The following is a 27,067-nucleotide window of genomic DNA, read 5'->3' as shown; positions in this document are numbered from 1 at the left end:
AAAATTACCCCTTATATAGATTACAATTAGTGGATGAAACGTATGGAAACTCAACTTAATTAACCAACCAATCAATATTCCATTGAAGTCCCAAAAGATGTTGAGCTAACGAATGAGAAAATGTTTATATGAAATATTGGGGACTAGTGTAATAAATAGCCCAAAACACCTTCCCTCCTCCCTGCATATTTGAAGAAAAAAATTTGCGCTTCGCGTCCTTCCAATTGGTTTCTGCTTTTTATCACATTGTATAAAAACATTTGTAAAAATCAAATATTTAATCAAAAAGTTATTTAAATAAAAATGAAACAGCGTTGATATTTATCTAAGCCTTTTTTTCAACATTGTATGTCTGTCTAAATTAATAACTATAAATGATGTCATATGATGTTCAGGATAAGTTTATAATTTTTTTGTGTACATACCCTTACAAAAGACATGTTTTTTAATGGCAATTTTCATTAAAGAGCCTTAAAACTAACTACACTCTATATTCCTAACTTGTTAAAATACGTCACTCTTGTTGTAGTTAATTGATTTTAGTTAAAAGAGGAAATAAATATTTTTCGGTGCGCTTTGCACACTGCCCTAATAAATCCTTGAAAACACCACTTCATGAAAAATTGACATATTGTTAAATTGCCATTTGAAGAGGGTAGGATATGTTGATATAACTTTTTATCTTCTCTATAATAACTATGGCTGTCAGTTTGTAATGCTAATGGGGAAATGTAATTTTCTTAACTGCAATTAAAGATAGAAGGCTAAAACTTAATGTTAACACTCCCAACATTATGGAGTATAATTAAATATTAGAAATTTCTGGAGGTCGGACTGCTCTTAAGGACGTTTTTGGCAATTTTGTATCTTTCACAATTCCCCCATTGTTTGGTCCAATTCACAAAATTTTTGTAGCTAAGGGTATCAAAATCAAATTTCGGGTATAGTCCACAGTGGGATCCAGTGGGACATCCAAAAAATTTAAAATTGACTTTTATCTATCCTAGGAATTAATAATGGCTGTAAGTAGACAGCTAGAAAAGAAATTTTTAAAAAATATTCATTTTTGGCGGATTTATGCCATTTTTAAAAAAAGGTAGTGAAAAATTTCTTTTCAGTTTTGATGATTTTCCAGATTTTTTTACACAATTTTTTCAAAGCAACAAAAAATACATTTATGTTCATCTTATGAAAATAATTTTTGATTGAGGTACTTTTCAGATACCTGTACCAATGTCTAATTAAAGAAAAATTTAAAAAAAATATTTTTTTGGTGGTGTAAATTGACATTTTGTGAGAAAATTTCACCAAAAATATTAAGATTTTTAACCCCAAAAAATCAGTTTTCTCCATTTTACCCAAAAACGGCCAGGATGCCCCGGGTTTTGCAATGATAATATTAATATGCAACATGTATTGTGTTTAAAACAGTTTTCATAACCTGGGGCCTCCCGGCCGTTTTTGAGTAATTGAGCATTTTACATTGCATGGTTTGAACAATTTTGTTCTTGTTAATTTGAAATTTTTCCTCGTTAGAGGGGGAAGGAGTCATTTTAGAGCCCAAAGTCATCTCTGCAATGTTTTCTAACTTTTTAAGGCGGAACTTTCTTTACAAATGCATTATTTGCCTCCGGCCAACCGTTTCGCCGTTATTTGCCGCCGTAGGTGTAATTTTTAACGATTTTTGCCGTTCTCGCGGTTTTAATGGACATTTAAGGGAACAAGGAGTCCTTAAAAAAAGATGACTTATAAATACTTTTATTTTAGCAATTAAATTTGCTAAATTTCATGTGTTCTGAAAAAAATTGTATTTCTAACTGGTTTTGGTTCAGCAGAAATTCAAATTCGGGGATTAATTATAATATTCCAAAAACATTATATATGCGTCTGAGAGAGATAGAGAAATATACGTTTGAGAGAGAATATAATATAAGCAATTATGTTTATATTCTTATACAAACTTTAAATGAAGATAGCTAGACTTAGAATAAAGGTATTAACACAAAATCAAAAGTGTTTTGAAATTTTTGTTATTGTTGTTTATATCTGTAAAAAAAAACATTAGAAAACATGCCTTATTAGTGTCCTATTTTACTTATACTGGACCTACCTAAAAATGCCGGGACTCGAACTGGGTGCACCTGACGCTATATTCATGTTCACAAACATTGTTTGCATTGAAGAAATATTTACATAGACGTTTATTTTGTTAAAATATTCCTATCCTAGCTAAAGTTATGAAGGTTTATAGATTTTTTAAAAATAGGGTAGCTTCGCTCCTCCAAAACCGCCAGACGTACTTACCAAATGCACATTAGAAGTTAACAGGAGCAAAATTTATGTTATTTTTGAGTTAAAGCAAAAGAAATTACATCATTTCGTCAAATACAAGCTTTTTTATTGATGTTTACTTTTGTCTACCCTTAATGTCCCGTTTTTTGGCAAAAGATCCCACTGTGTAGTCCCTTTCGTGACATTGCCTCTTAATTTCTTCATATTTTCACAGTAGCTTTTCCCCTATTTATAGCCCCTGTGGGGCCAATTGCCTAACCCTGCGGGAAAATCACCTAACCTAACTTAACCTATAATAAACTATTAAAAGCTACTATAAAAATACGACGAAATGCCCCTTAAGAGGCGTTGCCACAAAAGAGACTATACCCCAAAGTTTTCCATATTTCTAAGAGATTTTCATATCTGTAGATGAAAGGACAAGTATTTTTTTTATTTTTTACAAAGTTCTTTATATCTTTGGATTTTATAGCACAATAAATTTTTTTGTGGATTATAATATCAAAAAAATAAAATCTCTTGTTGTTCCGAGCATCTAGTATGTAATTTACTTTGACTGTCATCACACAACATACAAGAAAAAGGATTTGTGACTTTTTTTACCTAAAATATATATTTATTTAAACTAATGCTCTTTAAATCTTCTTGTCTATATTCTTATTAATGATTTTTTGTGCTTTGCTACTTATAGATGTTGTCATCCTTGTTGTCATACAATAAAGAAATATTTAATAGTTATTTATCATATTTTCGTAATATTGTGAATGCTAGAAAGGATATTAAAATTATTTCAACAATTTTGGTCATGTGATCAAAATTTGAATTTTCCTCTACTATTGCCCCCTCTGGGGGCGAAGTAGGTGGAAATTTAAATTTTTGTCACTTGACCTTAATATTGGTGAAATAATTTTGAATGACCTTTCTTGTATAAGCAATATTAATAAAATATGATACTTGGTTTTGTCTCATTCTCTATCTTTTTCTTAAATTCAAAAAAGTCTATCAAAAAATTTACATCATCTAAGGGTGAACAATAAATATCTCTGTCTATTTTTCTCTATATTTCTTCCCCCTCCCCCCTCCCTCACTTTTCTGTCTATTTCCTTCTCTCTCTCCTCCTCTTTTGTACGTTCATTTATACAATAGAGATAACCTAGAGACAGCACAAGGGAATTTTGTTTACATTATGTATCAGCTATAAATTGTTAAATATCTTAGGTTAAAGCTTTCCTTGGGTGAAATATTTGAAGAAAATATTTCTTCCATCATATAATGTGAAGCGTATGACACAACATATAATAAGTTAGTTATAAATAATTTAATTTCTTATAATAAAGTTATCTTTCTAAAAATTATATCATTGCAAAATTTAGTTGCAAATAATGTTGCCTATAGGGCTGTATTTCATATACAACAAAAAGTGAACAAAGGTTTCTTTTTAAGAAAAAAAATGGGGTCAGATTGACCATCTATGTCTAATGTTTATACCCACATCAAATATTAAATTATAACAATGTACAGTAGAGTGGATCAATTTTGGACATTGAATTTGTAATCAACATCTACAGTTTAAACATCATATAAGAAACCTAAATATAAAAAATTGATTTTGTCCTTGAGGGGAAATGGGGGGGAAGGTGTTTCCATGCATTAAAAATTTTAGAAGTTTATTCTGGAGGTGCAACTTTTTTTCGTTCAAAGTATTGCTTTATGCATCTTTTTGAATTTGTCTTGTTGATTAATATAAGAATATCAAATTGGTTTTAAAAAATATTCATCCAAGCATGAAAAATCTTAAATTAAATGTAAAATCTCTTGGTTTTTAAAATTATTTATGTATTTTTCTTGCTAGGATCAATAGTTTTAAAACAGATGTTTTATTCTTATTCTACTCTTCAAGACAAAATTGGGAAGGTGCATAAAGCTATACTTTGAAAGAAAAATAATTGCCCCCCCCCAAAAAAAAAAAAAAAAAATTCTCCCCACAAGTGTCTTTCTAAAAGTTTACATGCATCAGCGAGCCTCCCCATTATTCAAAATATTTTCTTTTCATTTTTTGGTCTCTTATATGAGGTTCAGACAGAAAGTGTATGTAGCACATTAAAAATTAGAAAATCATTGAAAATCAAGCCACTCTAATGTACAGCATTTATTTCTTGAATTCCACAGTACAAAATTATTCCTGTATTCAAATTTAACATATCATATAGGAAAAAATATTCTTGTATTTAAAATTAAAAGTCATGTTGGAATATTTTTTACAATTTTTAAATTTTTTAATAATGTACAGCAAATTATTTCCTTTTTATCTCATGTTTTGAAATTTATAAGATAGTTTGAATAAATTACAGAAATAATGAAAGATTTAAAGAAGAGAGCGTCAGGGGGGGGGTTGAGGGGGGTTTCCCCCCTCAGGAGAGGGGGGGTTGAGGGGGGTCTCCCCCCTCAGAAAAAGCTTGGGCTGAAATCTTCAACAAATAAAGAAAACAAAATTATTTTAAAAATTTCTTTTTTATGTTAAATATTATTATTTTTGTGACACTTGATTTTGAATGACAAAAAATGTTGAAATAAATATTACCCACTGTATGAAATGTTTAATTAGAAATCAATAATGATGTTGGAAAATTTATTCTCACTTTATACTCTGAAAACAGGAATTGACAAAAAAAATAATTTTTATTCCAAACTTTTAAAACAGCATGCCTATTTCTTATTGGTTGACACTCGAATTAAAATAAAATAATGAATATTATTTCAAGACCAGAAATAAATTTGAAATAAATAATTTTCTTTCCTCTATATTTTTTATTCCAAAATGCCAGGAATTAATTTTGAAATAAAATAATTTTCTTTCCAATATTTTTATTCCTTTTTCTTATTGGACGTCATTTTGTGTCCAATGAGAGACTAGTGTTTAAATATTTTAAAGCTTATTACAGCATTTATTTTGAATATGATAAAATCAACATTCTCACATTAAATGTGATAAAATCAGTTCCACATATTAGGTTTATTTTTGGTAAATTATTTCCAAAATGAGTGTTTTTATCTCCCCCCCCCCCCAAATTTTTTTTAATGGGGTTATTCATCCTTTCTGCTGAGATTTTATAACATCCCCTTCCTCCCATAAAAAAATTTTTGTAATGGGGGGGAGGGGTGGAAGGTTAAATTATCTTCTGTACTTTTTTTTCGAAGATGCTTTCTAGCTCCCTTCCCTTCGGTCATTGCAGGGTGAGGAGAAGGGATGGGGGAGAAGAGAGGGGGGGGAAGAGATCGGGGATATAAATGGGAAATAGGGATGGGGAAGAAGGGATAAGGACTAGAAGGCCCATAATCAAATAATCCCACCCCTTAAAACGCCCTTATTTAAAATTAGTATATATAATCAAAATGCCCCCCCCCTAAAGCAAAGTGCCCCCCCGGGGCACTTTGATTTAGGGGGGGGCAAAATTTTACAAAATCTTCAAAATGCCCCCCCCTAGACAAAGTGCTTCGCACGCCACCGTCATTTTTGAATATTTTTCATCCTTGTTGTTCTAATATATTTGTAAGATGAAGTACTAATGTATCAATTATTATCATCTGTATTCTCTACACACACAAATTGTCATTATAGTTTTATCAATCTATTTTCCTTATTAGAAGTGAGGCTTCTCAATAATTAGTTATCTTAGTATGTCTGCTTTATTAAATATGCATGTTTTTTTTTAAATCAGAGATCTTTATGGATAAGACAATGGACTATAAATTGAAATACATCCCAAATTATGATCAACAAGATTTCAGTAGATTTAAATTATTGGTTAAAAAGTTATAACACTTCCAGTTTGGAAATAATAAATAAAAATTCAGGGGTATAGTCCCTTAAGTGACAACGCCTCTTCAAGGGCATTTCGTCGTATTTTCACAGTAGATTTTCTCCTATTTCTAGCACTTGCGGGGCCAATTGCCTAACCCTGAGGGGCAAATAACAACTAGCATAGCATAACATAACATAACCTAAAATAACCAATCAAAAGCTACTGTGAAAATACGATGAAACGCCCGTTAAAAAACTATACCCGAATTTAATAGAAAGTACCAAATTTTTGTGCGAACGAATAAGATATCGTGGTAAATCTTTGAGCACTAGTGTAATTTACAGTCCAATGCCTCACCCCCCCCCCCCCACCGTTCCTTATTTTTTCTCTTATTTGACTGCTCCATAACTGCTCTACTTATGGATATTGTAATCCTTGTAATAAATTTATTAATATTGCATCGTCATCATCAATTGAAAGGAAAAGACCTTGCTGCTACTCTCTATGCATGATATAAAGATCAAGGACGTCCAAGCTTTTTGGGGGGTCGGGGAAAAAATGAGGTTTGAGTTGGGGGGTTCTAATGTATTTTCTATGGTCACCAAAATTTGTTTAGGGGACGTCGGACGTCCTTAATAAAGATCCTGTTTTATGGATATTTCTTAGGGGTATTTATGTAGAGAAAAAATTACAAAACCTCGGGGCTAAAAAAACTGGTTTTAATCTTATATTTGTACATTCTATATCCGCGGAAAGCTGTTTATAATACGATTCGAGAAATAACTAATATAAATTCAAAATTTTTTTCAAATCTTACATATAAGTCCCTGAGAAGGCTTTAGAATATTTTGATCTTGGATTTAAATCTTGGAATATTTTAGACTATTTGTTTGTCTATAGCTGAAGATATCAGAAATCTTACATTATTAATAGACGATTAACATATTATATCACTGCACTGGCAGAAAGACGTTTTAACTTCTTTATTTTAACACTAGCGACTTCGCACCTAGCCTCTGGAGGCTTTTGCCCCAAGAGGTGATTTAAAAATAAAATTAAGGCGAAATTCGTAAAAGGACCAGGGAAATCTTAAGCAAATCTTTTTTTAAAATGGGGGAGTTTTTTTTTGTTTTTTGGGGGGTTGGGGGTATCTCCCCCCCCCCCCAAGAAAATAGCCTAAAACCACCACAGGACCAATAGGTATATACCCTGAAGAGTAGAATCGGATCGGTTCAGTAGTTACCGAGATCTTAAGGGACAGACGGACATCGTTCTACTTTGTATTATAGATGGTTAATGAAATGATAATTTTAGGATCAGAAACACCAGGCTTATGAAAGAAAGAAGATTACAGAAATTATAGAAAGAAACAAGGTAAACTATTCATAATAAAACAAGGATGACAACATCCATAAGTAGCAAAGCACAAAAATATCTTGGAATCGAAAAACGGACAACGTGATTTTTAGAGAAGATGTTCACTTTTCATAGTAAAGAAAAGAAAGAGAAATCACGAATCCATTAAAAAAAGGAAAATTATTGTATTTGGAGCATGACCGACAGACAGACGGACAACACAATGTGCAGAATAGATGAACAGTGCATAAGTTATAGGAATCTTCACTGGAAATTTCATATGTCTCTCTTCAATAACAGCCGAGAAAATCACATTCTCCCATAGCGTTAAGGACTTAAAGACTGAGTGATAGTAAATCATATAGTTGCTTCGCTACTAACAAGAAAGACTTTGTTTAATAGTAATATTTGTATATTAAAACAAATTTACTAGGTAGATTTCCATTATACAGCATTAATATTTTAATTTCTGACAGTACGTAAAAGTAGTTAGAACATGATTTGACGCCCTTAAAGTTAAACTTATGAATGTATGTAGAGGATAATTGGGATTTAGTGGCCTCATTTTCTTTGTATAGGATTCGAAAGGGGCGAGGGGGATGCAACCATCTCATAATCAATGCGCCAATGGCACTTAGAATTCGAATTTCGTTATGAAACTTGGGATGAGTAATCCTTGGTAGGTCTATTTTCCCTAAATCGAACGAAATATTGAAAAGTTTCATAATGATATTCGGATTTTAAGTGCCAGTTGCGCATTGATTACGAGGTGGTTGCATTAACCCCCCTCCCCCCCCCTTAATCTTTATAAATAGACAAGATTGTTGTTTTCAATAACAAAGCAATATTATATATTGGGTATTTATCAGGCAAGGAGAGATATTTATTTATCACACCTTCCCACTTCCCCTAATACGCCTTAAGAAATTAAAAATTAAAAAAAATTTAGGGATGATGGGATAGTTATTTCATCATCCATTGTTCAATACCTGCATCCCCCTTATTGGTAATGATAAGAACAATAAAGTTAGAGAATAGAGGGAGCAAGGGTACATGACTATATAGAACTATCGCAAAGACCTACCAACACAATCCCATTGCTCAAGAAATTTGACAGCTTAGACTCTAAAATGGCTGAGTTTTATACAGGTTTTTTCATTTTTAGAAACAATACCCTAACTATAAAATTTATTATGTATTTGTGTTTGTCCTTTATAGATAATGCATATATCTTAAAATTAATAAAGTAAAAAAAAAACAATTTTGGCGTTGTCAAAAAATTATAAAATCGTAAACATCTGGACAGTAATTTCATTACAAGCTGTCTTGAGTACAATTATTTCGGAAAGTATACATTATTTCCATTTTTTATAATAACAATATTAAAGTTCAAGTTAACAGCACTATAGATTTAATTTGTTTTTAAAAATATATTTCTTTTTTTAGGAGGCTTTTAAATCTTTATCTTAGTACTAGATAGATAACTTTCTTCCTTACAACTTTCCTAAATAGTTTAACTGTCCATAGCAATGTGAACTGAACCAGAGCGCATGTCTGTGTATATGTCATATTTAGTAGCGAAGCTACTCTATAAATCACTTTGTCTATCCATCAGAAAGTCCGGATTTTTATTCAATGAACTTGTAATTAAAATCAATTGTATTTGTTTTTTTATAAAAGGATATTACATCCTAATAAATATATGTAAATTATTTCAAATTGTAGCTCATTTATGACACTATACATGCTACACTCTGCTTTTACAGTTACCAAATGAATGTAATTATTTTAAATTCCTGAAAATCATAAAAATCTGTAAATTGCTAGATACATTTTCAATATTTCATGCAATAAATCAACTGTTTTTTGAAAGACATATTTGTTAAATGTTGCTAAACTTGATATCATCATCCTTGTTAGAATGTGCTATAGTATTTGAGAAAAAAATGTATTATTATTTTTTTAAGCTAGCTTTTTAATAATTACGCTTAAATTCTGTTAGATTTACTGATAATTATCATATAATAATTTTTTGCTTATTTTCAAGGTCTTACTATTCTAATTATATATACATTATTATGTTTAATAAGAAAATTCCGACATTCATCTTAGGTTATTTTTAAAAAAAAATTGCTATCTTTGAATTAAATATTCAAATAAAATTACACAGTACAAATAATAAAAAACAGGTTTTGCTTACAAAACACAATCAAAACACTTTTGAAAAGATAGCATTGATTTTAAATGATAAATATGCTCCAAATTTTTACAAAAATTAGGCAAAACATTTATATTTTGTCGTTGATAACAATATCTTATTCTTATACTCTTATTTACAAATAGTTTTACACTAAAATCTTTTGATTTAATTGTTTTAACTCTTGTACATTAGGTCACATGACTTTAATTAATAATAAAGGTCCCCCAAATCCTTATACCAAAATATACGGTGGTTTTGATTAATTAGTGAAGTTCCTTCAAATCTTATTCCAATGACAGCTTATGAGCTTTCTAGCAGCTAAGTGAGAAAGCAAAATTTCTATCGATAAACAACCTTCTGCAGCATCAGGGGTCTTTGAAAAAAGAAAATGGTTTTATAGCTATTTATCACTCTATATATATTACTTTAATATAGGAACAATGCATTATAATAATTATATCTTGTGTAAGCAAATAATTATGTTTAAGATTGCTCTGAGGTTGGAATAAAAAATACTCGTAGAAACAAATTGTTGAACTATTTCATGGCTAATAATTAAATTTTTTTATCCGAATTCTGGCCTCGAGATCTGAATTACATCATCTAAATAAATTAGAAGTTACGTTACAGGAAATTTGACAAGGCTGTCTGCAGCTAACCCTCAATGGCGTTATCCTCTTAGAAATTTTTTTTCTCCAATTTTTTTCAATTTTGTTAATTCTCAAGCAGATAACACAGGTGAATTCTTAAATAGACAATTATCGCTGTATCGGCTATGGTAAGCATGATCATCAAATTTTATTTGTACTAATTCAATTGTAAGTTTGAAAAAGTGTTATTGATAGAAGAATTTTTTCTACAAAGAGTTTTGGTGATAAGGCAAACCATAGCCGATTTAGATGTTTTGTTTTTTATAAGAATTAACCTCAATAAACAATAAACACGCTTCATTTTGAGATAACTCCAAAAAAAAACAGGCCCTTTTGTAGTTGTATTTTATTCATATTTTTTTATATTTCGTTGTTAGAATGCCAAGATAGAGGCTGCTAGATTGAGAAAGGAATTGGACGAATTACAGAAGGAAGCCTTAGATCTTGGTCTCATTGAAGTGGGAGAGAAACAAGATGAAGGTAAAAACACTGAATCACTTGATTAGTCAGAAAATGTTTACTTTTAACGGAGGTCGGAAAAAAAAGTTGTGATGATTTTATATATCTTGTAATTAAAGGTATGTAGAGCATTCAAATTCAAAACAGAAAGCTTTTATTTAATTTTAATAAAGCGCTTGCTAGAAAGATTATGTATTACGAAGTAAATACAAATAAAGCAATGCTACGTAAATAGTTTGATTGAAGATACCAATAAATGATGATTTTTTAACAGTCAAAATTTTATACTGATATCTATTTGGATTGCCCCTCGTAAATATGCATTGTATTTTACATTATTTGCGAGAACTTAATAATTGACATAATGGCCACCATTGATGGAAAGATATTTCTATTTTCAGCCAGCTATAAATGAGGTCTTTATACAATAGTCTCCACAGGCCCTTTTTAAAGTTAATGTGATTATTTTGATTAATTTGAAATATTTTAGAAGAGGAAGGTGAATTGGAAATTGTAGAACCTGAAATTAATTTACACCAAGAACTATCCCCGCGAGGTATCAAGGTACCAGCTCTTGGAGACAACAAGTAGACATCCAGACTTCATTAGATGTCCTTCTTGGTACGGCACGTTAAAGATACCAAAAAAGACATCCAGTATGTTTACTTTCTATCTTAAAGAAACAAACCAAAATTATTACCACGAGGTATCCAGGATCAAGGATACCGAATAGACAATAGACATCCAGTAGATATCTTGCTGAATTATCCCAAGAAGGCATGTAGGTTCCTTTTAAACATCTTATTTATCAAAAAAGTAGATAGGGTTTCAGGCCCAAAGAAATTTTTTTATTTTAATCTCTTGATTTAAAAAGATATGGGTATAACACTATGAAAGAGTGTTGTAATTTATGCATTTATGAATTTATTTATACAGTGTATACAATATAAATTTTAGAATAATACTCAAATAGAGCTTTGTATTTTATTCTTAAAAAATAGAATTATGTGTATTATAAGACAATCCTATTAAAAATTGATATGTATTATTGAATTGTTAACTTCGTTAACATAACTTGTTCAGCTACTTAGACATTCCAAATGAGATATTGGGTCAAATCATGCTATTTTCGGATCATGCAATGAAGACGAAGTTGTTCCTTAAAAGAGCAGAATTTGCCTTTCAAGAAAGGTCTTTGTTCTTTACTTGATCCAAACTTTCTGAAACTTGCGTAGAAGTTATGGTTTTCTAAGTTAGACATATTCCTTTATTTTTATTTAAGGATAAGGAAACCCTAACTCCGAGGCGAGTCAACAATTTTTTTAGGATTAGACCCATTGATATTATTTATCTTTAGTAAAATGTTTATTAAAATTAAACTCGTTTTTATCATTTACCTCGCTGAACCATTAGCTACCTACGAATTGAGCTTTGATAAATAAAATTATAATCATATATACATATTAATGGAAATATCTTTCTGAATAAAAATTTTATATTAAATGATCATCAATTTCGAGCTGATGCAAATAACAGAATGTCTTGTTTTGTAAACTTCTGTGATTCTAGTCGCACTTAATATTGTTGTTTTTGATAAATTGTTTTAAAAGATTAGAAATAGTAAAGCTTCTCTATAGATTACATATTTTATAAAAATGAATAAGCTTGAATTTAAAATTAATGTATAGAATATCCAATTGTTAACGAATCAATGTATCATTTTATTAATCTTCGGGTACAGTCCCTTTCGTGGCAACCCACCTTAAGGGGCAATTCTTCGTATTTTTCACAGTAGCTTTTCTCCCTATTTATAGCCCATGCGGGGGGCTAGAACCCTGCGGGGCCAATTGCCTAACCCTATGGGGCAATCACCTTACCCAATACAACCTAACTTAACCTAAAAACCTATAAAAAGCCATTTTAAAATACAACGAATCGCCCCTTGAGGGGCGTTGCCACGAAAGGGAATATTCCCAAATCTTCTAAAAAAACAGAAAGGATATTTTTATGGAATGTATTTCTCATTCCTATAAAAGAATAAGTATTAGCTGCGCTCTTTATTGTTAATGAATGTTAATTGTTCTCGTTGAATATTACTAAATGTATATTGTATAGCACTGATTTTCATGAAAATCTATATTTTGTACAATGTACATATAAGCACTATTTTTGTCGTCAAATGTCAATTTACCTATGTAATTATATTTCTAAAAGAGTTTAGAATTGTTAAATTTAATTTTTAGAATGGGAAAAACATAGTTTTATTAGATATTTAATCTTAAAGCGAATTAGGAATTATTTGATTTAATATTTATTTCTTTCATCGTATTATAAACGGCTTTCCGCGGATATAGAATAAGATTAAAACTAGTTTTTTTAGTCCCGAGATGCCGAAGGCACGGGCTAAAAAAACTGGTTTTAATCTTATGATTGTACATTTCTATATTCGTAGAAAACCAGATATAATACGATGCTAGACATAGTTTTTTCGTATGGATGAGAACCGGTTCCTATCCACCGGATGAACGAGAAAAAATATTATATGGGTAATTTTATTTGTCTTTTTATTGGATATTAGTTTGTTTTCCTACGATATCTAACAATGGAAAAACTATTTGCTCCTTCTAAGACTTTACAATTTATTGATAAAAAACTATTTAAGGTTAAAATACCTAATAATTGCTGCATATAATACAAAGGGGGGGGGGGGGGAGGGGGTCAATTGTAAATAGTTCTCATAATGCTAAAATTAAAAGCAACTTAGAAATGATAGAACAGTGCATATTAAGCTGTAACTTGATTTTATTGTTTTGAGAACTCTAGAAACAATCCCAAACTAGATTCCTGAAACCAAGGTTTGAAAGCCAATGGTATTTTGGGAACTTTATAATTTTTAATCCAGTGTCCCCTCCCTCCCTCACTGCCTAAAGATACTCTGAAATGAAAATGATTGTCAAACGCTGTCCTGAAGTCAAAGATGCAATTAATGACCTAATAAATGTATGTATAGAAATATTGTATCATATATAACATTAATGTGATTAGTAAGTGTAAACCAAAGCTTATGATTGTTAATAGGGCAGCTACTCTACAAGTAGGGTATGTCAGATACGCGGTATGTATGTCCAAAAATTTGAAATTTTGTCAATTTATTATCTGTTTTGATAAAAAAAATCTTTAGTAATGTTTTTCTCGCAAACGTCGTATATACTAGGTAACACTGTCCTTTCCCCTCTTTTTTGTTTGACCTGTGTGTTTTTTTATTGGAAAAATATAATGTTTGATTTTATATTAAGTTTTATTACTGTATAACTACCTAATTATTTTATTTTATAAAAATAAGTAGCGGCTTCGCCCCAGGCTTTGCCCCAAGGAGTAATTTAATGAAAAAAAATTGAGGTTTTTTTTTGGAGGGGTTGGGTGTGTCTCACCGCCCAAAAAAAACCTATAATCACTACAGAACCTGTATACTCTCTGAAGAAAAGAGTAGAATCCAATCGGTTCATTGGTTACCGAGATCTTAAGGGACGGACGGACAGACATCATTCTACTTTGTATTATAGATAATTTAGTCATTGTTGCGCTTTTTGTGGACATAACTATTATTAATACTAAAAAACTCAAAGCGACTTATTTTGAAACTCTGATAATATAACAAATAGACCAAAGAAAACTAGTTAATTATTTTACCAAAAGATATATTATATGTTTGTATGTATGTATTTTAAAAATGTTGTTATTTGAAAATTATATAAAAATTTAAAGCACAAATAAGATTGATTATTTTGATCTCAATAAATGTGATTGATTGTTTTGAGTTTAGTTTTTTTTTTAAGCGAAGCTTTTCTATAATTAGGGTCGGTCAAGACGTCGTTACCAGAATGTCTGTACGTCCATTTTCAACATGTTGATTTTTTCCCTTTTTTAACAAGAAATTTTTATATGTATGATCAAATTATCCGATTGATCTGATTTTTGGTATACGGATTCCTAAGACAACAAAGTAAAATATTATAAACGAAACAACTCTATAATCAAGTCCTATAAATGTAAGTATGTCCTTAATAATTATCCTGCATCAAGCAATTTTTCAACAAATTTACTTACAATTTTGCTTCGACTCTTATACATTTATATTTTGATTATTTTGTTTTGACACTATACAAGTGTAGTTAATGTCAGTTTGTCCTACAGTTTCAGAGCTTCGCTTTTATGGATGTTGTCATCCTCGTTTTTACAATAGCCTACTATATAAAAGGAACTGGATATCCTTCTGTCCGTACTAAAGGATCTCTCTAACCGCTTTTCAGTTAGCTTCTAATAGGTCCAGGGAACTATTTTTTTTGGTGTGTAGGGGGGGGGGGGGGGGGTAGGGGTCAACTTCGCTTCCATCTCCCACCCTCAAGTGCCAATAGAAACCTCTAATGTCGTAGCCGCTAGTTTTGATATAAACTAATAGTTATCTTGGGGCTAAAAAAACTGGTTTTAATCTTATAATTGTACATTTTCAAATCCGTTTATAATACGGCGCTTTGCATAATTTTTTAGTATGGCTGAGAACCGGTTCTATTCCACCGGATATTAATCGCTTTCGAAAGAAAATATTATTTTGTGATTGTTGTGTGAGAAAAAAAATTGCCCTTAAGTATATTTTACTGTGAGTACCCAGAATCTTGGCATATTACACATAAAAGGCCTCTCAAAACCTTTCATATTCTATAAAGGTTAATGCCAATGTAAATGGAAGTCATATAAAAAGCATTATCAATCTTTAGACTGGTTTCAAAGTCATTGTGTCTTGTAAAAGCATTATCAATATTTAGGCTGGTTTCAAAGTTATTATGTCTTGTAGCCCATCAGCAGCTCAAGTCAAACTCTTGTTTACTTCACTTTACTATCATATCCGCGTAGATATCCGTATTCGCAATTAGGGTAGGGCCGGATAGCCGGCCATTTTCAATATCCGACCGGATATTGAAACTATCTAGATAACTGATATCCGGCTGATTTATAATGCCGGACATCCGGTAATTTGCCGGGTATCCGGCCGGATACCGGACATCCTGCATTAGAAATAAGCCGGATATTCGGTTTCCGGAATGCGGCCCAACCCAAATAGCAAACAGATAAGAGAGGGCTTATAATGATTTGAGGTAAGTAAATAGTAAAGGATAGTTAATTAGGCACAAAAATCTAATTGTAATCAATAGGACAATTTCTACGTGGCAAAACTTATGACTACAGCTGTCCTGTACGTTATGCGAACGTACATATATAACCTAGATTTAAGATAGCTACGCTATTGTAATATCTTTTGAACAACTGTTTTCTAGAGATGGGTTTTTAAAAGATGCCGCGTTTTTTCTCCACATTTTTTACGCTATGAATAACAAGCGCTGCATTCGCGAAATCTAAACAGAGTATACAACTTAAGAATTCAAAATTTTAAAATTATTATTTTAGTCATTTGTATAATGTCTAATATAGCTCTAAAAAGATATATTAATTAATATGCAGCAAAAATGGATTTAAGATAATTTGTTTTTCTTTTAAAAAGGCTGTACCAACAAAAGCGAAATAAAGGGTGAGCAAAAAAAATGCGTAGATTTTTAAAATTCAAATTGCACGGCTTGTGTTAATAGTAGAAAAACGTTACGCATACCATTAGAACTGATAAGAAGTCTATTTTTTGGAAATATAAGAACGATTCCTCTGCTACGTATAGTTAGGGAGCTACGTGTTAAAATGTCCCAACTGACTAAAAACTTGACTTGCGAGTATATTAGTAAATATTAGACACTAGTTCTTGCAAAACGACGTGCGTACATTTTTCAAATTCAAATTGCGCGGCTTGTGTTAATGGTAGAAAAATGTTACGCATACCGTTAGAACCGCTATGAACTGTATTTTTTGGAAATATAAGAACGGTTCCTGTGCTACAAATAATCTAGGAGCTAGGTGGTAAAATGTCCAAAAATTTACTCGCAAGTCAAGTTTTAAGTCAGTTGGGACATTTTAACATGTAGCTCCCTAACTATACGTAGCAGATGAATCGTTCTTATATTTCCAAAAAATAAACTTCTTATCGGTTCTAATGGTATGCGTAACATTTTTCTACTATTAACACAAGCCGCGCAATTTGAATTTGAAAAATCTACGCATTTTTTTTTGCTCACCCTTTAATTGAATAAATAGTTGTATACTCTGTTTAGATTTCGCGAAAGCCGCGCTTGTTATTCATAGCGTAAAAAATGTCGAGAAAAAACGCGGCATCTTTTAAAAACCAATCTCAGATGCTTGTTCGTATTTGTAAGTGTAAGCACAAAGATTTTGGGCAGACAGTATAATGTCTCAATATAGATTTCTGATAGCACATAATGTATAGTAACCAGGAAAAGATATTTTTTTAGGAAAATCTATTTTTCTTCAACTTTTTGCATTGTAAAAACAATCAATGTTAGTTAAATAATATTCAGGAAGTTATTCACAATATGCGCAAAATTATAAATTGTCTAGTTTTTTTTATGTTTATGTTTTTTCTTGTCATTGCTGCGCTTCTTCAGAGGGCCTAAATGACAAACAGCCAATTCTTACAGTGCTGCGTTCAATCTTAATAATGGTAAGTCTACACAGTCTCACTACGTCTACGCTGTTTACTTAGGTTCTCTTATTATTATTTGGTTCGAGAAAAAAAAATTCAACTGATTTTGGGGGGCAACTCCTAAAAAGGAAATGAAAATAACGGACAGGTCTACCCCCCATATTCTAAATGATAAGTTGATGTCTTGTATTGAAAGATTTTGACCTTCAGACTGACTAAAAAGCTTTTATATGCAAATATAGTCCGTTTATTTTACAAAAAGTTTATTTCCAGGAATATTTTTATAAAACAGTAACAGGATGTCTGTGTGTACATTTGTGTCTGCAGAGCTTTTTTTAAAGTCCAGGGAAGGTTTATAACTATTGTGGGTGGGGAGGGTACAACCGCCCTCCTACGAGAAATCACACCTGGTAAAAAAGCCCCCCCCCCCTCAATTTTGTAATTTTTTTCCTTTTTAAACTAAAATTTTAAGTGTAGAGGGGTTGACTTTCTTCCTTTTCCACCTCAAGTTCTCCTAGGGGCGTAGCCGCTAGTCTTTATATAAAAGTAACAGGATGTCTATGTATCTTACCTAAGATCTCGCTAATTACTAAACCGACATAGTTCTTAACAGTAGAGCTTTTTACAGGTACGGCAAAGAAATATTTTTTTTCTGGAAGGTGCACCTGTTTTGGGCCAAGGCATTCTCCCTTCTCAGTCTATCAATAACGAGTATCTGATATAGTAGCAGTAGGAAACTTTTTTAACGTCTTTAGTAATGATGTAGCGTTGAACTACGATTCAATCTAATCAAACAGGATTTTTGAAAGCGAAGCTTTTCTATAATTAGGGTAGGTCCGTAACGGATAACTTTTTTCGTTAGAATTGTCCTTTCGACTTTAAATTTTGTTTGGTGATCCCTGTAGTAGTTAGGTACAATTTAGAAAGCGTAGCAACTCTATAATCGTTACCAGAATGTCCGTACGTCCTTTTTCAACATGTTGATTTTTTCACTTTTTTAACAACAATTTTTTATATGATCTAATTATCCGATTGATCTGATCCCTGGGACAACAAAGTACAATATTATAAGCAACTCTTATTCAGTTCTGACACTTTTCAAGTGTTAATGTCCGTTTGTCCTACTGTTTCAGTGCTTCGCTTTTATGGATGTTGTCATCCTTGTTATAAACTAAAAAGATTTATTTTATTACTAGTTGTTTTGTTTACTTAACCTGGCCTAACTGAACAGAAATGTGAAAAGGTAAATTTAAAAATGTAATCTATAATACAAAGTAGAATGATGTCTGTCCGTCTGTCTGTCCGTCTGAAGCTTATGTTCTCGGTAACCACTGAACCGATCGGATTCTACTCTTCAGGGTATATACCTATTGATCCTGTGGTGGTTTTAAGCTATTTTCTTGGGGGGTGGGACACCCCCAACCCCCCCAAAAACAAAAAAATCCCCCCCCCATTTTTTTTTTTTATTTTTTATTTGCTTAAGATTTCCTAGGTCCTTTGTTAAAAAATATTTTGTATTCCAGCATTTATTTTGAATGAAAGAATAGCAACATTCTCTCACTAAAAACAATAAATATTAATTTTTTTTATCACCTCTTGGGGCAAAGCCCCTAGAGGCTAGGGGCGAAGCCGCTAGTTATTATTATAAAGAGGAGGTGTAAAGAGTAAACTTGAGGTTGACTGGTTTCTGTTTGTTTTAGATAAACAAACTGTTGTGGGGTGTTTCCACAATGTCAAAATTTTGTACTGTTATTGTGGCAATATAAAATGTAGATTATACGTGGATATTATGACAGGGAATAAATTATCGTTAATTTAGGTTGATATTAACCTTGTCATTTAATGGTTAGTTAGTTTGTCCAGAAGGAGGGGATGGGGTGGAAGGAAAAATCTTTATATTAGCCCTATGCGTGTTTCACTTTATAAGGAATCATGAAAATCTTGTGTAAGTATTTTAATTTTGTTGTATTATTATTATGAATGTTAACCAACTTGGTTGTGGTCCAATCCAGCTTTTTATATTCCAGTTATTATCATGGAGGCATTGAGATGGGTTTTTAAAAGATGCCGCGTTTTTTCTCCACATTTTTTACGCTATGAATAACAAGCGCAGCATTCGCGAAATCTAAACAAAGTATATGTCTTAAGAATTCAAAATTTTAAAATTATTATTTTAGCCATTTGTATAATGTCTAATATAGCTCTAAAAAGATATACTAATTAATATGCAGCAAAAATGGATTTAAGATAATTTGTTTTTCTTTTGAAAAGGCTGTACTAACAAAAGCGAAATAATCAAATAAATAGTTGTATACTCTGTTTAGATTTCGCGAATGCCGCGCTTGTTATTCATAGCGTAAAAAATGTTGAGAAAAAACGCGGCATCTTTTAAAAACCCATCTCTGGGAAACTTTGAACGGCTCATGTGGCTGGAAATTTAGATAACTATTGATTAAATCATTGAACAATTACATCTCGTTCTATAATCAATCATTAATCAAAATTATAGTTTGTTCTAGCTTGTTATAGCTGGGCTTTTAAGGCTGTTTTTGTTTGATGTTATGTTTTAAAAATTTACTATTTTATATAAATGTAAAAATGTTTAGCTGTAATATCAATATGAAACAAATTTGATTTAAATTTTTAATTTAGTGGACAAAAGTTACAGAATAATCTTTTTTCTTCTATAAACAGTATGCAGTGGCGTGCACAGGTTTTAGCTAGGCAAAATTTTTACACTCGCTTTACGATTCTTTTTAGATTCCCTTAAACGAAATTAACGCAGTGTATTTTAGTTATTTTATTTTCAGGGTGTTGGAAAAACCCTCTAGGTGTTAACATCTATGTATAATCAATTTTAAAGAGCCAAACAAGCCTCTTGTGATAGGTAGAATTAAGCGCGAGTCGTGCAAATTATTTAAATTTAAAGGGAGTGTGATTTTGTTTAGCTTGACACCTCTTGGACGTATTAAAAGCGTATCAGGGCGTTCTAGACCTATATATAGGGGGGTTAAGAGGGTGTAGTATAGTGTGAAAATTCTAATTCACGAATCAAATATTTGGGTCACCTCCGGGTTCCAGGGACAAATGTAATCCTTTATCACTACTTCACAGGACTACAATCTCTCACCAATGTCTCCTTTCCAGATCAGCGACGCATTAATCCCTGTTTGACAAGTATATCTAACCTTAGAATGGTGGTATTATTTTACACCGATCCTAAACCCAAATACACTTAAGAGATAGTCTTTTGTTTATAAGCCCTATTCCGAAAATGGTACTAAGACATTACTGATAACTTTATACTGTTATTTAGTCTAAGAATTTTTTATTCCTAGGTAACTAACTTTGCCAACACTTTTGGACTGAAAGTATCTACTGTGATTACTAGAGTCATGCGAACATGACTACAATATTCCGTTCTGCTGCCTGTATCCCCGTGAGGCGTGAAGTTCTTTGTTAGGTACCTTTGTCAGGTAAGAAAATCACTAGGCTAGCTCCGAACCGATCTTCCAGAGTATTAACAAAGTAAAACTACCTTTAAGACGTGAACTTATTCAGAGTTCTAATCCGAAAATGTTAAATTGTCCGAATAGATAACGATCTCCAACTTTCCTGGACTTCAGAAGCATGGGGAGGATCCGGTTGTTAGTATCGGCCGTCAGATAGCAAGCTATAATCAACCGTTGGTAGCCGAGCCACCACCGTATCTCCCTATGTTATCCCTATTTAGCCCCGTAGTGGCTTGCGACTTATGGTCGTACCGCGCTTATAGGAGTTCTCTTCAGAACAAAACTTGGAGACAACTATCCGTCCGGATGCCTAAGCTTTTAGGCCCTAAGAAGGCCTTACCCTTAAATTTATCTCAATTGACCAACATCAAAATGATATTCTATAATTTATTTAACAAGATATTATGAATTTTATCTAACAAAACTTTTTATTTTTTAGGTATGTTTTAAATGAAAAATCCTAAGTTTGAGCCGCCAGGACCCTCCAGAAAATTCCAAAGCAAGAGAAGGGAGTCTTCCCTTAAATTTTAGAATTTTTGAAAAGAGTCAGTGTGATATAGTAATTCCGTATAACGACTGACTGTTTCTCTCTTCCAGGTTTACTTTTATAGGCCTGAAGCCTAAGGAAAAAAGAGAGGCAAAAAGGATGACTTTGATTTTTATGTTGATTTTTATGTTTTATTAGGAATTGGCGACCTGATTTTTAAGATTTTGCATTTAATAGTGTGTGTATATCTCAACTAAATTACAATATTCATTTCATAAATTAGTAAGATCACATTTTATTTTATTTTACATCAAGAATACATTAAACTATTGGTTTCAAATTAGTTTTTCTAGTAATGTTTTTTCAATGTCCTCTTTAATTTTTACAAATTTTCATTCTTTTGATTTAGTTTTTTTATCACGAAACCTCTAATTTTATGATTCTTGTGTTGTTTTACTAATGTTAATTTGTACTGACAATATTTGCTAATAATTTTTTAGCTGTACTATGACCATTCTATTAAAAAGGGTTATTGTCTCTAACATTACATTTTAGGGTCTTCGTTTTATAAATCTTATTTCCCCATTTTAATAAATAGGTCTTTATACATGCTTTTTTACTTAAAAATTATATTAAATTGTTTTAAATTTGTCTAATTTTGATAATATTTTTATAGTCTTTTATTTTCATTAGAATAAATACATAATTTAAAGTATGGGTTGGATTTTTCCCCAGTAAAGCTACTCTACAAGTTATTCATAGAATCGGTTTAAAGGAAAAAGACGATCCATGTACCCCCCTCAAAAAGAAAAGCTCGATTATAACACGTTTCAGGAGGCTAAAAATGACCCGTGTTTCATACAGCCTTGTTTTTTGAGGTGTTTTAAATCATAGGATATCTTTCGTTTATTATTTTAATGATTTTTTTGTGTTTTTTACACGGACGTACTTTTAATATAATATTAGGTTTTTTAAAACATGATTTTAAGTTATGTTTCAAAATATTCTTTTATATACTATGTTAAAAAGTAGAAGACCCTTTAAAACTTATACCAAAACATTAAGGTCGTCTTACCTACATTGGTAAGCGCACGGATGTAATGAATGCCGCGTTAAATTTTGAACACTTTATATATATACCGCATTAAATGGCGTCTAATTTTGTTATGGTAGCTAGACGCTGGAAATTTTTCATTTTTAAAAAGGGAAGAATTAAGCTAAAAAATGCCTTTTTAGGCTCTATTCAGTGAAAAATATGATAAAAATATATAATTTTTTAAACGGTTAATTTCTTTTTGGTGATAAATATTAGTTTTCCCTCAAAATTTCGGTAAAAGTTTCATAAAAGCCTTCGTGATTAAATTTATATATGTACATGTTATAATATGCATTTTATAAGTTAAAATTCAATTGTAACATATTGTTTAGATTATCATGTTGAACCAAGCTGATATAATTGGGTGTACTCGGCTTTGGCTGGTAAAAATGTTGAAACAAAAAGGCGTTGATTAATGAAGAAATAAGTACACCATTACTGGTAAACTAAATTTTGTTTTGTTTCTTAAGGCTAAAATTTAATTTCTTTATGCGTTGACTATTTAGCAATTTAAACTATTATTACATAATTTGTCTTTATATTTTTTATCCCTTATTTATTAATCCATTTTTATCGGGAAGAGTTAAAAAATGGAAAGACATTACATTAAACAATTATCTTTATAAAAATTTGGTCATTTTGTCCCTATTTTTCCAAAGTTCATATTTTTTTGTTTTTGTTTTTAGATTAATACAGATGTTAATTTGCATAATATTTAGTCTTCCTTTTGTAAATCCTTAAATAAATGTTCCATTAGACTAAATTTTACACGTATTTATAAAAGTATCTTTTTTAAGTTCTACTTTTTCATAGAATTGCAATCATTCCTGAATTATGACCTGAACACAATTATTTCAATGATTGAATTTTATGAGTTACTTTAAAATCAGAATTAGAATTTGGAAAAAAACCTAATATGACTTTTTATTTTTTCAGGCGCTTTTGCTGAAGTTAGGGGCGTCTGGTTTGTCTTGGGACTCCTTGGCCGACCCCGCAGTAAGCAACGCTTTTGGCTGCCATGTTGTTCTTGGTTTGCCTCATGGTCGCAGCTCTGGTGCTTAAATTTGGTAGGTACCAAATTTACAATCTTTTTATTTATGACCTTTAAAACACTAGTTTTACATTATTGAACTAATGGCAAGTGAATAAATATGATAACCTTGTCATATTCATCTCCTCTCCACTAGTTGTACATTATATAACGTTATGTGTGTTGGAAAAATATAAGGTTTATATCAACTTTCCTGGGAACTTATTTAATAAAAGAACAACTAGGTAGTTTCAGTTTATTTGTTATGGGCCAAATATCTATCCAACAATTACTATTGATACTTTATTTTGGTTCACATATCTAGTTATAGAGCAGTTTTCTAAAACTGTTATAGTTCTTTTTACGCGTTAGTAAAAGCTACATATTTTATTGGTTTTTTATCCTATTTAGAATTGGTTAAGGGTTAATTCAAATTTATTTAGCTGTAGAGATTATTAGCGGTTATTATTTTAAGGAGTGGAAAAAAATAGAAATTTATTTGTTTGAGAATATTAACCCTTATTACATTTAGGCATGGATAAAGATACTGTAAAAAAAAATCTTAATATTGTTTTTTAGGAGATATTGTTTTTGCAGGGTGTCGGAGCCGTATATTTTGATGCGGCTCCGGCTCTGCGGAGCCATATTTGTTAATGCGGCTCCGGCTCCAGAACACTGCGTTTTGGTTTATCCTACTGCTAAACTTGCCTAAAATTTATCAAAATTTTCTTCATAATTTTTATGAATATTTGATTTTAGTTTTTTAAGGTTTTATTGGCATATAAAGTAATTTACATTTATCGTATAGTTAGAGTAAGATAATAGTTATTATTTGTAATTTTAAGTGTAGAGGGATGATAAAGACTTCTTGACTCACCATAGACCTAGTTTTACTCCCTAACCTAACCTAACCTAAAGTTTCAGCCTCTCGAAGGTCATGAGCCATCAGAAAGTTCCCAAAATAAATATTAAATATTGAGAGATTGTCTTAGTGTCTTAATTTTTTCATTAAAAATGCAAAAATAACTTTCCCTGTTAACCATTGGCAGGGGTACAGAGTGATCATATTTGCAGGTGTGATGGGTAGGCCATAGATAGGAGTGTATTTGTTTATTTTCAACCAAATCTTTTAACTTTTTTGAAATAAAATAAACTCATATTTAGTTTCTTAAAACGTTAGTCATTTGAGCCTACTACAATGCTATCTCTTCTCATAACATCAACTACAGCTGTAATTTGGATCCCTAACATTACACCAACTGTTGTGAATGGGGTTAAAAAGTTTTGAACAAAATTTGCTATAAGATTACTGATATCAATGTATCAAAAGTTAGGAAAAGTATAAAATTAAAGACCTTTTTGACAAATCTGAGTACAATGTAAACAAGGAGTTTGAAACTTTTGCAAGTGATATATTTTCTACCGGGTGCGCGTGACCCCCATTGTCAAAATCCTCAGCTTAAAAATGTAATGGTTTACTTTAGCATGATGCGTATTGCTGGTGTTGGTGTTGTATAGTTAGCAGCAGTATTGTTTTTACTGTCTAAGACCAGTGAGTCTCTTCAGGTTAATGCTTTAACAGGTTATCTGAGAATCATAGCTTCTTAAAAGGTGTTTCTGGTATTGTGGTTGTTGGTGAATATTCCAGTCCAAGTCAGGTGGAATCTTGCTAGGATATTGTGTAGACACATCTGATGAACGTCTGATGTATGGTGCTGCATGTTGCAAAGCTGGATTCTTGACGTATTTGACTGTAGGACGGCTGATTTTCAGGCTGAAGAGCTGGAGTTGTCTGATTGTTTTTATAAGGATCAGGTACTTTGTCAGGAGCTAGTAGATGATGAATCTGGAGCTCACACTTGGGCATATTAATCAGCTTAGGTAATGACAAGGCTACGACTTTTGGTTTTGTGAAAAGAAATCATTTGAAAAATTTTATATAAAAATTGTATTCAAATTGGTCTTAAATATCTTTGCAACAAAGAACTAAAAATAAAAAAAACTTTTGTAGGTTTTATTTGTTTAAAGTTTGTATTGGGTTTAAATCTTGAATTAGAAGGCTATCATTACCAATATTCTTAAAGGTATATATACCTCTAAACAGTATCACAGTTGTTGAGTTTTGATCCTAGTACAGGTGTATTTTATCTAAACAGTAGAGATAGTTTTGAGTGCTGTTATATTTAAATTAAATATGCTTTAATGTAAAATTTTAGTTGAAAATTTTGAATGTCTTAATTGTGCCTTTTGAAAAAATTCGATAAATAGAAAGAAAGGATTTTTCTTGAATTAATATTGGCCACTTGACTTTAAAGATATTGGTCATTTAATTGTCATTTTATATTATACAAAATCTTTTTGGTATTTTAGTTATTGGAATTTTAATCTATAAGGTCTTGAGTCGGTTTTGGAATCTTCTGGTTGAAAATGAATTTTTTAGGAAAAAGAAGGGATGAAAATGACAGCTGATTTGGTTCTCCCATTTTAGTGCTTAGATACATAGCAACCCTTGTCATACTTTTTCTAATGTTACCCTAATAAGAAAAAAAGTTTTTATTCTTAAAAATTATCAGAAACCTAGAATAAAATTATTGTTTATTATTCTTGCCCTAGCAAGAGCAGTAGGATGTATGTCTGCATAGTTTTTGTTTTTTATTTTCGGAAATCCTGGATATCTTGATTTAATTTAGGGGGTGATGTGGTAGTGTTGTGGTCTAAAAAGTTGTTTTTTCTTCCAATTTTAAATTATTGAGCAAAGAAAAGTTTTTCTTTCCAGACTTTATTAACAAACTAATGATGGCTTTGTGATGTTGTGTACTTTATCCATCCCTATTTCTCCAATTTTAATTTTTGGTATTGGAAAAAATTAATTGCCTTTTTAATGATACGAATAATAGGTATATTATGTATTAGACCGATACTTAAAAGATTGATTATTCTAAAAGTTGTATGACTATTTTAATATTTTTTTAATTGTTCTTATTTTTCAGTTGTTTTGAGAGGGGAAAATGTGACGTTCAAGTTTTGTCTGGGCCACTATTTATCCGCCCAGACAACCCATATGGAGCAGAGTGTCCCCGATCAGGATCTTGACCTGGAGCGAGGTCCCCCTAGTCCTGTTTTGCCCCTGGAAGTTTCAGGAAACATGGGGTTTGCCGCTAGTCCGCTGGAGGACAAGGTAGGAGGTCATTCCTCCTCTGGTTATTGTTCTATTATGTGGTAAGTTGTAATATTTATTTTATTCTTTGAGGAATTTTTAAGTATCAGACTCATCTTTTAATATTGAATATGAAACGGTATTTCTTCAAAACTCCTAAAAATTTTATCTTGTTGCTAGTTTCAAAATAATGTTTTAATCACAAAGTTTTTGGTTTTTGATAATTATTTTACTCATAATAATTTCTAACTATTTTTTCTTTGTTTTAGATTATCATGTAGCTGTTTTGTTCTGCTATTTTCTTAATTAGTGGGCTTTGTTGTTGGTGAAACTAAATCTGAGATAGCAGTTATGAGGTAATGATATTATCATTTAGATTCAGTTTAGATATTAGTTTAATAATTGATTAAGTTCCCTTTTAGTC

General features: G+C 31.2%; 2 protein-coding genes across 6 annotated transcripts in view; one reads left to right on the top strand and one right to left on the bottom strand.

Annotated features, from left to right (window-relative positions):
* The window catches only part of LOC145313139 (myotubularin-related protein 9-like), a 51,640-nt gene extending 37,069 nt beyond the window's left edge, over positions 1–14,571 (top strand). For 3 of the 5 annotated variants that reach the window (XM_080152415.1, XM_080152414.1, XM_080152416.1), the window contains 3 exons: positions 7,410–7,469; positions 10,679–10,781; positions 11,251–14,571. In XM_080152415.1, coding sequence (XP_080008541.1) covers positions 7,410–7,469; positions 10,679–10,781; positions 11,251–11,351 — 264 coding nt within the window. In that variant the 3' untranslated portion in view covers positions 11,352–14,571. The remainder of the gene's footprint in view (positions 1–7,409; positions 7,470–10,678; positions 10,782–11,250) is intronic. The other 2 variants (XR_013877259.1, XR_013877260.1) reach the window with 2 other exon arrangements.
* Nop56 (Nop56 ribonucleoprotein) overlaps positions 1–27,067 on the bottom strand; it is a 422,283-nt gene that overhangs the window by 247,636 nt on the left and 147,580 nt on the right. The window lies entirely within an intron of this gene.

The sequence above is a fragment of the Acartia tonsa genome, chromosome 3 (assembly GCF_053477335.1).
Source record: "Acartia tonsa isolate MP-2025a chromosome 3, ASM5347733v1, whole genome shotgun sequence".
NCBI lineage: Eukaryota > Metazoa > Arthropoda > Copepoda > Calanoida > Acartiidae > Acartia > Acartia tonsa.
This window is presented reverse-complemented; position numbering and strand designations above follow the sequence as displayed.